The sequence below is a fragment of the Gavialis gangeticus genome, unplaced genomic scaffold, assembly GCF_001723915.1.
Source record: "Gavialis gangeticus isolate Ggan-Ray unplaced genomic scaffold, GavGan_comp1, whole genome shotgun sequence".
NCBI classification, from domain to species: Eukaryota; Metazoa; Chordata; order Crocodylia; family Gavialidae; genus Gavialis; species Gavialis gangeticus.
In genome coordinates, this window is record NW_017729004.1 from 15,323,352 (window position 1) to 15,341,597 (window position 18,246).

Here is an 18,246-nt window from a genome sequence, read left to right on the forward strand (position 1 = left end):
TAATAACAAATAAAAATAAACAAATTAGCATGAGTGTTAAAGTAAGGTGAAAATAAATCAATCAGTTTAAATCAACAGCAACCTACTTATGGTTTTACATTTTAGCATTACTTTTCTTCTTCCCCTTTTTAATGCTGTAATAATTCAATTTAGCGTTATATTTCTTTGATGGCAGCTATCACTGGGGCAGTAGCCTCCTCCACCTACGATGACGTACAAGTAGCTGTTCTCTAACCTAAATGCTCTGTCACTGGGGATTCCTTGTGTAAGATGTCTCCACAGCAGCAAACCTTTGTAACAGCCTAGAACACAATGCTTTTACAAATCTGGCTCTCCCTTACTCCTAATGGTAAGGGGAGTTTCTTTGTCAAGCAACATCTTTGACAGTTATTTAGTGTTTTAACAGTTAAATCAAAAAATGGGTAATGACAATTATTTTTCTGCATAAAATTCAAAATTTATGCAATGCCATCTCATTCTGAATGTGCTCTGGAAAGTTTATATTTCTAAGCTGAAAACTCCAGAGATTTAGCTTTTTCTTAAAAGTTAAAGAGCAATAAAATAGATTAGTTTGGTTGATTACATATAATTTTCATTAGTAGCCTTTACAGCAGAAAGATAGCAATGGATACATGAATATAAATACAAATTATTTACCACTTTGATGCTCCAAATGGCACTGCCAGGAAGCTGTCTGGATTTAAAAATGTCCCGACCTTCTGAAATGTCTGGGGACCAGGAAGGTGGGCTCACTGTATTATTGGTACTCCAAGCCCCCTAGGACATACGGCAGGTGAGAAAATAGATGTATAAAACTCAGCAACATAAAAAAAAAATTAAAGCAAGCAACGAAAAATTTCTGAAAAGCAAAGCACATGCAGGCTTAAGCAATTTCTCCTACATTTATTTTATTGCTAAACTAGTTCATATCAGGGGAGAACTGCAAACTGCTGTTAAAATTTTCTCTAGCATAGATTTGAAACACCAGTGAGATTAAAAGGTGTGTAAGATGACTTTAAAAAAGCTACCTGACAACATAAGGGAAAAGAGAGGGTTGATTAATAGAAGCAAGTCATAGGCGGTGCTTATAATACCACAATAAGGGTGCCTATACACACGCTCCAACATGTTCTAATTAGAAGGTCCTAGAATTTTTTCAGTGTCATGTATATAAGGCCCTGTGAGTTTAAAAATGGCTGCTGAGCTGCTTTAACTAAAGCTAGTCAAATGAGCTTTAGTTAAAGCATCCCAAGGCCATGTTAAAACACGTGGAGACTTAATACACGTGACACTGCGGCGTTTTAATTAGATTGACTCTCCAGGAACTGCTCTAATTAAAATGCTCCCTCCCTCCTCACCCCAAGTACGTGTATAGGCACCCTAGGATTTGGAGTGTCAAGCCAAACAGACACTATTTCAGGTCACAAAAGGGCTTTCATCTCTACACCTCAAGTTCCAGCTTTGACAGTGCAAGTGGCTCGCATTGCCTTCTCAGTCTAAAACTACTGACAACTACAACACCACATAGGCTGAGATGCACGTAATACAAAGGAAAATTAAACAGACATTAATGAAAAGGATAAATATAAACAGTTAAGAAAATACTTCCTGATGGCAAGTACACCATACACGTAGAATCATGAAAGTAGACAACTCAAGTTTTACCTTGAATTCAATCCTAAAGGTTTAGATTAGTGGGTGCCTATACACGAGCAGGGAGGCTGCTTCAATGTGCTGGAATTCCAGCATGTGGAAGCAGACTTGATTAATTGAGTCTGCTGGAGTGTGGCAATTGCTGTGGTCCAGCAGCCTCCTGCATTTCGTGCATCAGCGTCCCTGTGCTTCAAAATGGAGATGGGGGAACTTTAAAGGTTGTTTAACAAGCTTCAGATAAAGCTCTCCCGCCACCATCTTGACACACAGGGACGCTGATGCATGAAACACTTCGGGTGCTTTAATTACAGTGGTTCTCAGAGCTGCTGTAATTAAAGAGAGCCCCCCCACTCCCAAGCATGTGTATAAATGCCCAGTGTGCCTAAAGAGCGATAAATTATTCTTTCCTACTAGTTCTTTGGAAGTAAAAAATGAACAACCAAAGAACTCCTGCCCCACCACAGTCTAAGAGGAAGAGTAAAACATATTAAGGAAACTTATTGTTTTAATTTCCAAAGAGCTACATGCTGAAGTAATTTAATTTAAATCCCAGTCCAAGCATGGAGTAACATCAAGCATTTTAGTAGTCCTGACTTCACATATATAAAATGGCCCATGGGCAGAAGTGTGTACAGAATATTGGCCTATGTGACAATATATAGGAAAAAAATGTTGGCTTCACAAATCATCCTGGGTTTTTAAATGAATGTAGAGAAATTCAAGCAAAATGATGCACTATGGGAAAGTTTAATTTAAATTCAGGAGCCTATTACCTCTACTTGTCTCAGAGCTTGTCTACACACAGAAGTGGTACATAAATAACCGTGTCAGTATATTTAAAGTGGTACCACCCTATAATGTAAACTTGGTTGCATCAGCTTAAAATCTTTTACAGTGGTATAGCTATTCCTGTATGAGAAGAATAATGTATACTATTATGAGGCATCTCTATGCCATAACTGGGCCCATACTCAGGATTTCTACCGGTATAACTATAGTGATAAAAGAAAAAGAAAAAACATCCCACTACCAGAAATAACAGTAACAGTAAAAAAGTCAGGTAAACTCTACACCGTGTGGAGCCTCCATGAAAAGGAATTTAAATCGCCTTGGGTCTATAATAGCTCCCATTAAACTTAATGAAAATAGAAATACTGCTATGGAAATGTAAACTCTTTATGCTAAAATACAATGATGGTCAGGGTTTATGTTAGCAGATGAGTACTAATGTAGAGTTTAACACTTGGTTATTATGCAGCCTTTTTTTAAGCATCCAAAAAACAATAGAGCAGTACCTTCCAGTTTGGGCATGATTAAGGTATTTTTTTGGAAAATTAATTTTTACTTTTTTGGAATGTTAATCGTTATTCCTGACAGTCATTACTTGCATTAGGTAATTATTTTTTATCCCTAACAAAGTGATGGAAACTGCTTATCAAATTCCTGTGTTCATATGAGAGAGAAAGTACTAGTTGAGGGTCAAAACCCAAATATCTAAAAACATTACATGAAGCTACTCTTAAAATGCCTTTAACTGCCTGGTCCTATTTGGAATATATTAACAAGATTTTTCTTTAGTGAGCACTCTTTTGTGATTAATCATATTCAAACAGGTTTAAAAACTAGTAGAAAATTAAATCTGAATATGAAATACCAGTCTTCCAAAACAAAATGTATTGTATAAGATTCATGAACCACATTGTTTTAGATTAAATTTCCAATTGAATACAAGTTTTACTGTAGATCAGAAACATATTTGAATTCTTTGTCAGATAAACTTAATTAAAAAACACACACTTGCACAGTTATACGAACAAATGAATTACATCAAAGAGATGCATTAATTATGCTTTAGCTTTTAATTAATGCCCATTACAGCATGACACTGGAGAAAAAGTTCTATTCAGTTCACTTATATCAAAACTATGGTAATAATTATGTACTTTGAAATAAACAGGAAGTCCTACTTCTCCATCATATTCTTGAGTCCTCAGATCTGAACAGCACAGCTGCAACTAAATTACAACAAAAGGAAGCAAAATGTCAACAAAGGTCAGGAGATCTTACTAAATCACCAGTGGCTGTGTTTAGCAAGCGAATGCCTTCTTTATGAAATATGTTACAACCAGAAATGAACATAAACAAAACACGTTTCCCTCTCATTTCAACATTTAATAAAAACTTCATATAGTCTTCTAAGATTTCACGTTTGTAGCAAAGAAAAAGATATACATGGAAGCTAATATAACTTAAAACTGTTCCAAGTCTAACTTTCCTTGCATTAAAAATAAAACAACAACGAAAGTCATCATAACACCCCCTTCTTCTCAAACACCTCTAACCCCAGTTCTCATGTTGACATGCTTCAGCACCTTTCCAATATAACCAAAGATAATTAAGACCATAACATCCAAGAGAAAACACACTCCAGAACCAACCGCAGAGCTTTGCTCTCTTGCAGATCTTAGTACTTAGATGGATGGGGGTCAGGTGGGGGGGGTTCTCCCCTTAGATGACTTTGTAGCTTGTTTTCTACTTGATTCCAGCTAATCTTTTCACTTCGTGGGTGTTAACAATCCTCGATCTTCCACTAATCAAGTTATCCTTTCTTTTACCACTATCCTGTTTGCTATCTATGCCTGTTAAGGTTTCTCAGCTCACTTCCCAGCATGTCCAATAAAGGTGGGTCCTATGAATCTGTACTAGGTAGCTTTGAATCCACAACAAATAAGTCAGGGAGGGTAGGGGCAGGGCTAAAAGCAGGCTAAGTTCTTCAGTGGGGCATCACTCGGAGACAGGAGGGAATTGCAAAGGTGAGGTGAAGAGATAACTGCAGTGACCCTCTCCCGAGTTCTTCATTGCAGCAGGTGATGGGAACTGAACCAGTGGTGCAACTAGGGCAGCACACGGCTGGGCATGGAGGATCTAAAGGGGTTGGTCACCCTGGGTAGGGGTGCTGTAAGTGGCTGGTGTGAATCCTTCCCCCAAACCCAACTGTTTGGATGAAAGAACCTCTTTCCCCCCACCCCCAGAACCACAAAATGCCTCCCCCCATGTTACTTGGTCCCCACAGGAATCCTTTCCCCTGCCCTCCCCAGTAGGTAACTCCCTGTGGGCTCTGGGCAGGGGGAAGGGGACCAGGGCCTGGGGTGTTACAGGGGTGAGGGACTGATGGAGTATGCATCAGAGAGGAGTGGGGGCCACATGGGTGAAATGGGGCGCAAGGGTTGTTGGGAACAAGATTGTTAGTGGGGGGGCGCAGTGGGTATGAGGGGATGCAGGGGACAAAGCATAAAGGGCAGCAAGAGGCACTTTGAAGCATGGTAGAGTGTCTAGGGGCCCACACGCTGGGATGCAGGAAGCAACTCTGTCCATAACCAAGCTAGGGGGTAACCGTTGCACCCCCTGGCACTGGGTGCTTGCTCCACCCTGGAGCAGGCAGTCAGTCCCCCACAAGCCCAGTTATATTTGTTTTGATTGGATCTTAAACTGAACAAGCCCTATGCCCCTTAGATATTGGGAAAGCATCTAGTATCTTTTTAACAAAAGAAATGCATGTGTTATTGTATGTGAACATGCACCATACCATCTACAGCCCGTTTGCAAAATCCTAGATCCACCCATGCTAGAAATCATATTAAAATTACTGGAAAAATAAATCACAAAAAAAACACAGTATAGTGAAGTAAGCTACAGAGTGACCAGATCCAGATATAGTTGAGAAAACAATGTAAAATTGGTTGTGAAAATTACTTTGTACTTTACAAGCAGTTAAAAAAAGCATTAAAACATACAAAAAACACCTGAAAGAATCGCTCAAATTGCTGCTTTGCTGCCCAGGTAACAGAAAATATCATTTCTGTATTTTAATTTTAACTAAATACAGTACTTTGTATTTAATGCTCCTACCAATCCTCATGTTAAAAAACAGAAGCAAATACTCCATTTGTTATAATTTTCTACACTATAACCCCTTTCACAAGCTACTCTAAATTGCTTTTATCCATTAGTGCTAGAATGGAGGGTATGCTGTAATGATGCATGTTCATTGATTTCATATGCGCATTATGTTCCATAGATAATTTCTCTCTCCAATGCATAATGCTGTTGTGAAAATGACTTATGATCCATACAAAAAATATTCTCAAGTATTATCCAAACCACATTCTTCTGAGTAAGGTTAGCCCTGATTTTTTCCTGTGGCAAATAACTGCTTTGTGATAGGCACATTCCTAGAAAAAAAAGTCATTAAGCCGGCGTTAAGATTTTTTAAAAATCACTGTAGAAAAGAATAAGCTATTACAAAAAAATGCTGAAAGTCTGTATTTCTGTATTCCTGCCTCCTTTCCTATATTGACAGGTACAGGTGAATTATCTTTATATGATACAGAAGAGACACTGCATAGTTATCCCAATGAATACTGTTTTATTGTTGAGTACAGGTGACCAACAGCAGGCGTGTCTTTGATCTACAGGACACCAAAGACCTTGCTGAGGCTGATGTGTGTGCTAGCCAACGTTCATTCAGGATGCCTGTAAAAAGCAATTAAGCTTCTTTATGGAGTAAGATGGAAGGAAGAAGAGAAGACTGCCAAAGGAACTATGCCATATGCCAGGCTAATCAGAAGCTGAGTTATATGGATGGAGACGTTTTTCCAGGTGGCTGACTGCAAAAATCTATGGGCTTGTCTATACTAAAACAATAAAACAGTAGAATTAACCTAACAAACCCCACCAGTAGAGATGCAACAAAGTTCTTCTGCTGGTACACACTGAATTGATTCCAGAAACGAAGTTATATTGCCTGGAGGACCATTTTTCCAGGCAGAGCTGTGCCTACCTTAGCATAATGCTGAGTTAAGAGTCTACACCGGTGAGAGTCTATAGCTCTGTTGGTTAGAGAGTATGTTATTGTAATTTGAATGTAATGCACATAACAGCAGGAGAAACAAGGGGGTAGGACTGACTCACACAGGGTACTCATGGGTAGGATCCCCTTGGAGGCCAGTCTGAGGGGGAAAGGAGTCCAGGAGAGCTGGCTGTATTTTAAAGAAACCTTATTGGGGGTCCAGGAATGAACTATTCTGATGCACAAGATGACTAGCAAGTATGGCAGAAGACTAACTTGGCTTAGCAGGGAACTCTTTAGTGAGCTAAACACAAAAAGGAAGCTTACAAGAAGTGGAAACTTGGACAAATGACTAGGGAGGAATGTAAGAGTATTGCTCAGACATGCAGGGATGAGAACAGGAAGGCCAAAGTGCAGTTGGAATTGCAGCTAGCAAGGGAGGTGAAGAGTAACAAGAAGGGTTTCTACAAGTATGACAGCAGTAAGAATGTCAGGGAAAGTGTGGGTCCTTTACTGAATGGGGGAGGCAGGAAATCACCAATAAATTTTCCTATCCCTATGATGGGATTTCATAGCACTGCCTAGAATGAAGCTGGATCATTCAAAAGAAGGTAGCACTGCCTAGAATGAAGCTGAAATACGATCATTCAAAAGAAGGTAGGCTATACATAAATATGCCCTTTATCTTTTCTTGGACACTAACAAATGGAGAAGACCACAAGAAAGGAAAGTGTATCGGCTAATGTGGTGTCTATTTTGAACCTGTCCAGGCCTGCACAGAGGACTTGTGTTGTAATAGAAAACTTCCCAAAGCAATCCAGCTTGGAAGCCCTAGCCTCCTGTGGCAGAAAGAGTGTCACTGCTACTCTCCCATTCCTATCTTCTTTTGTATTATCTAGAGGAGCAGGGGATGAGAGGAAGCGTGCAAGGAATTTGCTCGGCTTTTCAAGATGCCATCCGCAAGCTCATATCCCAGGTACTGATATGGAGTCTGCAAGAAACTTTACTATTTCCAAATGCAAAGAAGTTGATCATCAGCCCAACCTATTGATGTACAATGAACAACATATTTCTCTGGGCAAAAGAGCTACTCTTCTAATTTGATTTCTGCTTCCTCGGTTTTGACAACATATTTGTTTCGCAATGTACAGAGACAGGCAGGACAGGAGAATTTCTCTCTGGGACTAAGCTGGTCATATCTTTCCAAACCATTATATCCTGGCTCCTGTACTGTCACAACTAGAGCAAGTCTGCTATTCAGCCTCACTGGCTCCGAGGGCCCAATAAATTGCTACTTGCCCCTTATAGTCATTCCCTGAACAAAACTGAATATTCCTCTGAAGAAAGAAAGAAAAAAGAATAAACAGCAACCCTCTCCCCAATACAAAACCCCCAAAACAACATTTGATTCTCTGCATTCACCATTTGTGGGAGCAGACAATATGCAACTGGACCTACATTTCTGCCAGTAGCACAGATGATACAGTGATGGAATATATGGAATTACTTGACAGGTATCGTATGAGCTCTGTATCATTGAAGCATGCCTATGTATGAGATGAGAATTCCCAAAAGGCTTCAACAAAATTAGATTTCTGTTTCTCTGACACTACTTGATTTCCATTATGGCCATCTTCACTCACTGTTAACATATTTCAGAGATGAGGCTTTGTACCCACAGTGGCATACATATATCCTCAACCCTAGCCTATAATTAACTTCCCTAGCACCAGGTATCTGTGTTTGTCCTGAAAAGGATACTGCAGGAACCATATCACCATATTTGCATCAGTTTTCTCTTTGCACAGAGTTCTGATAGGAAAAATGGTCTGGGAGGAAGAAAATGAGCTAGTCTTTTCTCTCTCAAAGCCAATAGTATTGTTACTATGATGATGGAGTGAGACCTTTGGGAATATATGACAAGTTAAATGATAAATTAAAGAAGATGTGGGGAAAAAGCTTGCCATCTACCTACAAAACAAAAACTGTATGAGGTTTGTAAAATGGAAATGCTTTAAAGACAAGCTTCCTTAACTTTCTTTAGACACTTAGGACCCTGCTCTGTTGGCTCCTAGTTCTCTGAAGCTAGAAGCAGGAGAGAGAGAGAGAGAGAGAGGGAGGGAACAAGGATATGTAGTAGATAAAGGATGATTTTTCTCACATCATTGTCTTTCCAAGACAAAGGTGAACTTGATATTCTTGGAGACTTCCATCTGGTGCTTCTCAATGGAAAGCATCCAGTGACCTCACCTGAGCAAAACCATATGCAGGACCTTTTGTTCCTAAACTGAGGAACCCTAGCACCAACTAGGAATCTAAACTCCAGACAAGGCTGCTTGGGACATTTGCAGAAAGTTTTGAGGCAATATAGTATGGCTATTGACAAGTCTTGCGCGAAGCGGCAAGTATTCACTTCAGATTTGGATTTGGCAGATTTGGAGGACAGTGATTCAATTTGGAGATTTAAATCACTGTCCTGATTTGATTTGGCCGAATCAGATCTGAAAGACCTGGCACCGCTTCGGCGATTAGGCCATAGACTAAACAGGCAGCTGACAGCTGCCTCCAGCTGGTAAGTATGTTGGGGTTGTGGGGAGGGAAGGGGCGTAGGGGAGGGAGGGTTTGGGGCTGGGATATGCTGCCCAGCTGTGGCAGGGGCGGGGCAAGTTACTCGGAGAGGGATGCAGGGGGGCACAAGATGCAGGCGTGGCAGTGCTGGGAGCAGGGGTTCTGCCCTGCTGTTGCATGCCCAGCCGGGGTGGGGGAACGGGGGATGCGGCTGTGGCTCACTCCAGGTGGAAGGGGGCAAATGGCAGCAGGGCAGAGCCCCTGCTCCCAGCGCTGCTGCATCCACATCCCATGTCCCTTTGCAGTGGCTGGAAAGCGGCGGCAGGGCAGAAGCCCTGCTCCCAGCACTGCTTCATCCGCATCTGCATCCTGGTACCCTGCAAACTGGCTGGCAAGTGGCGGCAGGGCAGAGACCCCGCTCCCAGCAATGATGCAGGCACAGCAGTGCTGTGAGTGGGGGCTATGCCCTGCTGCTACCTGTCCCCCGCCCAGAGCAAGCCGTGCCTGCTTTGCACCCCCCCCACCATGCTGGCCGGGCAAGCAGCAGCAGAGCAGAGCCTCTGCTCCCAGCGCTGCCATGCCCACATCCAGCAACCCCTCCCCCCCTCACCCCAGCTGAGCAGCTTGTCCCCGCCCCAGCCGGCGCGGAGGGGTGTGGGGTGCAGTGGGCTTTGCCCTGCTGCTGCTTGCCAGCTGGCACAGAGGGGTGTGGGATGCGGGCACTGCAGCCTGGAGTGATCCATGCCCACATCCCTCCCCCCAGCCCCAGCTGGGAAAGCTGCAGCAGGGCAGAGCCCCCCCTCCCAGTGCTGCTGCACCCACATCCCCCTTGCCCCATCTGAGCAGCTTGTCCCAGCCCCAATCCCTCCCTCCCCTATGCCCCTTCCCTCCCCGCAACCCCAACAGACCTACCAGCTGGAGGCAGCTGTGTCAGCTGCCTGTTTAGTCTATGGCCAAATCTTTTCCGAATCTTTTTCTGAATCGATTTGGACACTTTGAATCAATTTGGACCTTTTAATTGGTCTCCCAATTCAATTCAGATTCAGAGATTTGGTCCCCGAATCGAGCCAAATCTCCTCTGAATCAAATTGGCTACTAAAACTTTGCACAGCCCTACTACTGAACCTGCATTTTTTCTGTGTATTTACTTTTGTTGAACTACATGGATTGCTTCAGCTTACCATGTGGTCAGTATTACCTTCTAAAATGTCCAGCAGCAGTCAGGCTATTGTTGAGTTTTCTGCCGACTCTGAATAGCTTCAGTTTTCCAGCAAGCTTCGTCAGATAGCTGGGAACTGGTTTCTCAAAACTTGATCCCAAGGTCCCATATCTGTGCTTGCAGCTGTTCCTCTCTTTCCCCCATCTTCCTTAGCTCCACCCCACAACCAGGGGAAGTAGAAATTATTGCAGCTGCCGCTGAGACAGCTATGCAAAGGAGGGGGAACACAATGTATGCACCCCTCTACACGCCTTGCCTCCCTCAACTTCCTCTGGCAGTTGGGTGTTGCTGCTTTTGGAGCATGCAGCTCTTTTACAACAGAGCTTGTTTCTGTTAAAGTTTCAATTAAAAAGAAGATTGCAATCAGCCATGGTTGGCAATTGGCAAAAGTCAGCTGTGCAGGGTGCTGACTCACAAGAGAACTAGATACCATTTTGGCAGCAGCTTGAAAAAATGCTTCCATTGTGTTGGGGCACCTGCAGATTTTAAATTTTGCATTTTTCCCCGATGGAATAATTTTTCTTTTAGCAGGTAATATTCAGATTAATTACCACCATACTTGCCTACCCAACATTAGCACTGCTTGTGAAAGTACTTTGGGTGTCAGAACACAGTTATTTGTTTGCTTGAAAAGCCCCTGAAAACCATGGCTTCAGCAGGTATATAAGATTCGAATTTGACTGGTGCTTTAGAAAATGGAGGCTACACTTGAAAGTAAGAAATGAAAGCCTCAGAGGCTTCTTTTGCTAATTGTTCCACATGTGGGTGCTGTCCCTCTCGTTGCCTTGTGCCACTTGTTGGAATCAGGGGAAAGTGTTGGTGAGGGATAACAACCTGCATTAGAAGCTGGGAACCATCACTTGGATATGAGGGTATGGTCAACCACAGTGGCAGGTAGGAGGGCTGCCTAAAACTTCCCCTGTCTTTTGGATTTGGAAAGAAATCCATATTTTACCTTCCTAGCATAGCTAAAACTAGTCTCAGACAGCTGCAGACCTCCTAAGCAGAGCATCCACTCTTGCCCTGACAGTCCATCTGGTAGCAATTTATTTTTTAAACTATATTCTACTCCTGGAGTCCTTGATTCTTATTTGGGCTCCTGATATTTTTGTTCCAAGGAGGAATAATTCATTTTGGGCAGGGAAGGGATGGTATAAGCTTGCCCAGAAGAATCAGCATGTGTCTATGGTGCAGCCTTTTCTGGATTAATTTGATATGTTGCACTCCAAGGAAACTAGGAGCTGAAAACTACAGAAACATAAAACAGAAAGAGGCTCCTTACTGTACACTCTTTGGGATCGGCAGTGTTTGCGCGCCATTCAGTGCTGCACCTCTGCAACGCACAGGGACCAAAAGAGGAGCGAGACCACAGAAGAAGAGGAGGGAGAGGTAGTTAGCTGCGTCTGTCTGAAGTTAGGCAGAAGGCAGGGTAGATTTGCATCTTGATAGACTAACTAAATCAGAGATCTAACGTAAATCAGAGGAAGAGGAGGAAATGTTTAAGCTCTGCAGTTACAAGGCATGACTATTTATGTGGAGGATAGGGACTCAAGAGTGATATTTCATCTGGTACTCTTCTAGGATATTGGGAGGGGAGGGCTTGCTGCCTGAGAGCCTGTTCTTGCCCTCTTTCCTGCTGTGGACAGAAAAGGCAAAACGATGTTGCCTGGCATGGCCTGGATCTAGCCGAGCAGATGTGACCTCTCCACTTGGGTCTTGCTCCTTTCCCGCCCAGGCTGGGCTGTGAGGGGAAACTGCGCTCAGCCTTTCCCTTTTGGCTTTCTCGTCTTAGCTCCCCCGCCCCCGAAGCCTGTAGCTACTGCTCATGCCTCAAAGGAAGTGGAGGCAGGAAGGGCAATCTTCTGAAGAGGCAAATGCAGCCATGATGCATTTCTGGGGATCAGATAAGCAAGTCACTAGTCCAAGAACTGTGCTACAAAGCTTGGAAAGTCCCTCAGAAAAGCCTTTGCAGCAGAGGTGCGGCCAGGCAGGCAGGAGGGGAAAAGGCAACTTGAAGGAACTTCAGGAGACAGGGCTTCCCCTCGCTGCCTGTGACAGGCAAGTCTGGTTGTAGCCCAAACCGAAAGCCTGAGCTTTATGACACCTCTGCAAAACCCATGGTAAAGGGTCTGTGGATATTAGGGTTGGAAAGGAGCTCAAGTGTCATCCGGCCCAACCCTCTGCAGAGGTGCAATATCTGCTGAGAAGTGAAGTAAATTTTCAAATTCATTCCTAGAGAACAATATATCTAGATATCTCTATATATAGACAGAGATATCTATAGCTATATCAATATCACCTTCCATCTTTTTTTTTCCAAAATAATTTATCCTCTGGCAGAAAGCAACACATGAAATTATATATAGTTTTCCTTGGGTTAGGCATGAGAATGTATCGAAATGAGGATTATGACTTTATGGCATCACTCCAGCCTCTCCGTAGTATGTGAACCAATTTCCAAAAAGAGGCTGAATAGGTTGTTTGTACAGAAAGTAGAACAGAGAGAAGGTCTTGTTTGTTAGAAAAGAGAAACGTTGGCTTCTGCCTTCTGAACTGGGATGAACATAAGAAATCACTATATTTATACTCCAATTTTAAAAGAGCGAAGATAATAAAAACACAAGCGGAAACAAAGTGTGTGTGTGCGTCTGTGTGTGTTCATTCCTAGGTATTAATGACATTTCTTCAGAGGTTACTACGGTGATCTACAGTGACTGATTTGCCACAAGTATAAAATTTCTCTAATAATGTTGACTCTTGCTGGTTAATGGATTTAAGACATTTTCTAGGAGGAATCCACATACTGAAAATTTTTAAATACACTACTTACCCAATGGGGATTGTCTGTTTGTTTATACACTGCTCAAAAGGGAAACTGCTTACCTGTAATTGGACTTTTCTAAAAGCTAGTATCCTCTACAGACCCTCATTCCCGAGGTCTCAGTCCCCCAGCCAAAGGAGAAGACTAGGAAGCCAATGTTGTAAAATTCAGAATATTCACTGGGGATGGTTACCGGACTGTCTCAAGGGTATGCATATACACGTACATACAGCTACATACTGTAGTATACAATGGCTTGCAATAATCACACGATGATAAACACAGAATTGCTAGTCTCATAGGAAGTATGGTTCTAATGATGAAACTATCTTTAGAAAACATTAACCACAGACAGCAATTCCCTTTGCTCAAAAGATAGGTATCTCTTCGACTGAGCCCAAAAATCACACATTCAAGTGTAACATTCAAGTAAATAATATAACAAAAATAAGAATCAAGGAAGAGTACAAAAATGAGATAACCTACATGTACACAAAACCTACAGAATAAAGGCAGAGGTCAGTTACATTTACTTTTAATGAAGATTTTAATCAAGTATCCAGAGATTCTTACTTATTTTCTATTCAGTCTTTACTGAGGCAAATTTTCCCCAACTTCATTAAAAGTTTGCCTGAGTAAGGACTGAAAAACAAAAGAAAAATAATTGAGAACCTGAAAATTGGGACCCAGAAGTTTGCATGTATTTTTCTTACAATGAAATTACAACTGGAAGCAAGCAAGTTTCAAGTTAGTATGCATTTGGAACAAAGACATCAGTGGGAGTCTTTTCATTAATTTAAATTAACTTTAGATTAGTGCATTAGTTCCTGTCCCTGTTAAAAAATTGGGGGGGAAATGAGCAAAAGAAATCCCAACTGAGCAAAAGAACCATAGTATGCAAATGATCTATTTTTCTTGCCAATTCAGTGGAAACTATGGGAAATGTTTGCCCGGCAAATCCACATATCTGACACAAAAGCAAGAACACTTGTGTTACTTCAATTGTTAGACATTAAATCATTAATTATGTGCTCGATTTTCTGATCCTACATCACTACACCTCAGAGCATTAGTACATTCTGATATCATGAAGGACCTCAAAACACATATTCCAAAAGATATATGGGCTTTTCTTCTTCCTGTTTTAAAAATACCGTAGAAATTGAGGGCCAAGCTCTGTTTCACCTATTAGACATTTAAATGTAATCCTACTGCACTGTTCATTAGCCCCAGAAAAAATAACCTTTTTGTCTAACTTAGCTTTTAGATTACAACACTAAAGGCTGTAAGGAGGAAGAGGAGGAGGAAGACCTACTTACCTTTTTTGCATTAAAGGTTTTTAAAGGAACTGGGCAGGATGGAATAGAATTGCATTTAGCTGCTAAATAGGTGGAACAGACTCTCACCCTGGACGTACAAGCAAATGTTAATACAACGTTAGAGCTAGAGTCTGCTTGCACTAGACTCAATGGCCATCATAACTTGACCTGATTATTTATAAAGAGGAGTCAACAGTAGGAAATATAACATCCAGGGCTTTTTGTTGCTTTTTAAAGTTGCACACTTATTTGTTTTCATAATAAATGCACTCTAAGTCTTAAGAAATAGGAACAGTTTTATGCAATTATAGTAACATTCAGAAAAAAATTAGTTCATATGTTTCCACGAGCCATTTATCAATGTGGGTCTGTCCTTAGTGCTCCCCTTTGTGGGCTCTGCAGCAGCTGATACAAAGCAACTTTATGACCAGAGCTGTGGCACAGCTCTGCTGCTGTGAATTATGGGGGCAGAAGTGTTAGTAACCAACATTACATTTACTGGATCACAAAGCAAAGAAGTTACTTCAGAAAAAGTCAGAGTGACACTAGAATTTTTTTAAAAATGTCATAAAGGAACTAAGAAAGAAACAGAAACATACAAGTAATTTAAAGACATTAAAGTACTAGCAATACTTAGAAAATTATAAAGCGGGGGATACTGTCTTCTTAAATACTACAAAACAAAAGAGCAGGAGTAAGTATGCAATGTTTTCCCAGTAGCTTAATGGTATGTTTTTGAATTACTGTATCTTTTTAGTGAGTTTCACAACATTCTTGTATACAAGAAAAATAATTGAGGAAACTGCCAAGTCCCAGTGGGTTGAATTATCTTATATGCAGTTTGTTGCCTTTATTGTAGAACAGTAAATAAATCTAGGATTTTAGATCCTTGGAGAACACTGCTTCTCACCCCTTAAACCTTAAAAATAGGTTTACACTGAGCTTTTGAATAACAAAGCAGCAGCTTGTATGCTTTTATTTTTTAGAATTTTTTCCATTACTAAATAAGTATTAAATAAAATATTATGGACAAGTTTGTTATACTAAAGAGTAATGAAGTACAAGTTTAACAAATCAAGTTTTGCAATGGCTAAATTAAAAGATGTGTAAATGATTGGTTTTCAAACCACTCATTTGGAAGACAGGTGATGCAACAGGTTATGAACTAGATCTTCTGAGATCAAATAAATCTAAAGTCAAAACAAGCCATGCCAGATCATTCCTAGCAGATATCTGCGAAAGTGAAAAACCATTAAACCATTTGGCATAATCTGAAATCTCTGTCCAATGTCAGAGATGTTTGCACTTCTGTGCCTTTAATATTTTATATGAAGTTCAGATAAGGTTTCTAGTTTAGCCCAATGCTCAAACAATGTCCCAATACCGCCCATTAAAGAATTCTGCCACATCTGAGCTTCAGTTATTCAACTTGAAGTTACCCTTTCTCTCAAAGCAAGTGTTTTTAAAATTACAGATGTTTAAAACTAAACTGTATAAGCAATTTATAATGCAAGATATGTACACAGGGTGTTCTCCAAAACAAATCCATTTATTTTTAATATAACCACATATGTATTAATGCTACCCAAAATGCAGTTTACTCAAAGTCAACATGCCTGGCTTATCTGCTTCAATAAAATAACATGCTTACCTGTCTTGATCTGGGTCTCCCAGGAGAAAACTTTCTTTTGGTAATAGCTGGTTTCCCCATGCCAATTTTTGGAGTGACAGATATGTAAGTTGCTGGGAGTGCACATCCAGCAGATGAAATCAGTGCTGGAGTCTGACTGTGCATCACATCGTGTACAGTATGCAAGTCTAATGACACTGCTGGAGAGGAAGACACACTTGTCTTGCTTATATTAATTGATGATGAAAATGAGGAGCATGTCTCAGCTGGTGATTTAATGGGTTTGCCTGCTAGTGGTGAACTATTTTTTGCACAATTTTCGTTTGCAGGAGCAGTTTCCACTTCCAAGTGAACAGCTGGCATTTCAGAGCTTTCACGGGTTTCTCCCTTTTCTACATCGTCTTGCACTCTTACTGTCTCCAGTTGTTCTACCACCTTAAAGGCAGTTTCCTCCTTATTCACAGGCTCTAAGGTTTCTGGTGCTGTAGTTATGGCCTCGGGTGCTGAAGGTGGAGGCTGAGATTCCTCTGTGGATATTCCTGACATCTCAGCATCTTGCTGTAATAGTTGTTTCTCTTCTACTTGAGTGTCTGACTCCTGCTGCGTTACAGCTTGAGCACTCTCTGTCACTTCCATCATTTGCTCACTTTGACTGTTCTCAGGTGCTGGTGTCGGTGTTCTTTTAGGAGATGTTTCCATTTCAGCTATATCAACCTGATCAGGAACTCCTGTTTCCAGTTCAACAGTCTTTTCATCCGGTGATATGTCTATAACTAAAGAAGAAAATAACATTAGAGATTCATATGAAAACATCAGCCATGAAGCAATTTTCAATATTTAAAAGAAGTGGAAGGCATTTGAACATTACAATATTGGTCTCTCAAAGAACAGCTAACTAAGCTGTTAAATGGTCACAGGCAGGCTATTCTCAAGCCACACATACACTTAAACTTTAACCAGCACAGTTATGAGTATGGGGGGAAAAAAACCCACCCATACCTAACAAAGCTATACCAGCAAATGGCCTAGTGTACACAGATACACTGAGAGAAAAATCCTTTTGCTTGTATGGCTTGTTTTGTTCAGGAAATGGAGCTGAGGTTAGACTGCAAATAAACTTGTTGATCAGTATATATCAGGACTTTTATTAGTTGGGTTTCCCAGTATTACTATACTAGCAAATCCTTTCTAGTGTTGCGAAGGCCTTCGCACAAGGCTTTGACAGTGGAACTCATTGTCACCCAGGGTAGCCCCAAATCTTGAGATTCTAGAGCAATGTGGTTTCTGGATGAAAAGGCTTAAAACAGACTACCCATGCAAAAAACCTTAAATAATTCAAAAACAGGATGACGCAAAGACATCTAGTTCTGCAGTGCTGCAGCATATAATTAAACTTGTTATTAGATATGATGTTGATGGGAACATTACCACTGAAATACACTAAATTCTTACTATCACTGCTAATTTATCACTAAAATTATATCAATGAGAACAAGGAACACACATGTAAAAGGTAGACACTTATTGCATCTTTACTATGAAATACTTGGTATTTTCATCTCATTATTGCTGGTTATCTAGTTAGTTAAGTCAAAGATGCTCTCAAAAAAACAAATTCAGAACAGATTCAGGTTCTACAAGCTTGCCACTGAGTCTCCCTGCCTCCAGGTACATTTTTGATTTTGCATCTTCTTGTTCTGGTCTCTTTGTTGCAGGGAAAGACCCACACTAACAATAACGGACACTGACCAAGCCTGATCCAAAAATCACTGAAGTTACAGAATGGACTTTCTATTTCAATAGGCTTTGTTTCAGGCCCTGGCTGATTACTCAGTCAGGATAAATGTGTATAAGGAAAAGGGGGGGGGATTTCTCCCCAAATTCTTTTCTAGTTATGTTAAAATTAAGTATTTTTATTAAGAATGTCAAGTACAAAAATTTCAGAGAAAAGTGTGATTTTTTTTTTTTTTTAAAGATGAAGTTAGGTATTTTGTATTCTCTTTTCTTCTTATACTTTACATTCTTCACAGCCTTTCACAGCATCTGATGAAGTGAACTTGGACTCACAGAAGCTTGCACTCTGTATCTTTTTTACGTTGTTTATAAAGGTGTACACATCTACCCTTTTGGGAGAAGCTCCCTTTTTTTGTAATTCATATCCACTTCCTGCCTAGTTGATTTTCAATG

General features: G+C 40.9%; 1 protein-coding gene across 6 annotated transcripts in view; it reads right to left on the reverse strand.

Annotated features, from left to right (window-relative positions):
• The window catches only part of KMT2C (lysine methyltransferase 2C), a 246,640-nt gene that overhangs the window by 155,312 nt on the left and 73,082 nt on the right, over positions 1 to 18,246 (reverse strand). For 3 of the 6 annotated variants that reach the window (XM_019508135.1, XM_019508132.1, XM_019508133.1), the window contains exons 8-10: positions 16,081 to 16,832; positions 3,597 to 3,668; positions 658 to 777 (exon numbers count right to left, since the gene is read on the reverse strand). In XM_019508135.1, the coding sequence (XP_019363680.1) occupies positions 658 to 777; positions 3,597 to 3,668; positions 16,081 to 16,832 (944 nt within the window). The remainder of the gene's footprint in view (positions 1 to 657; positions 778 to 3,596; positions 3,669 to 16,080; positions 16,833 to 18,246) is intronic. The other 3 variants (XM_019508134.1, XM_019508136.1, XM_019508137.1) reach the window with 3 other exon arrangements.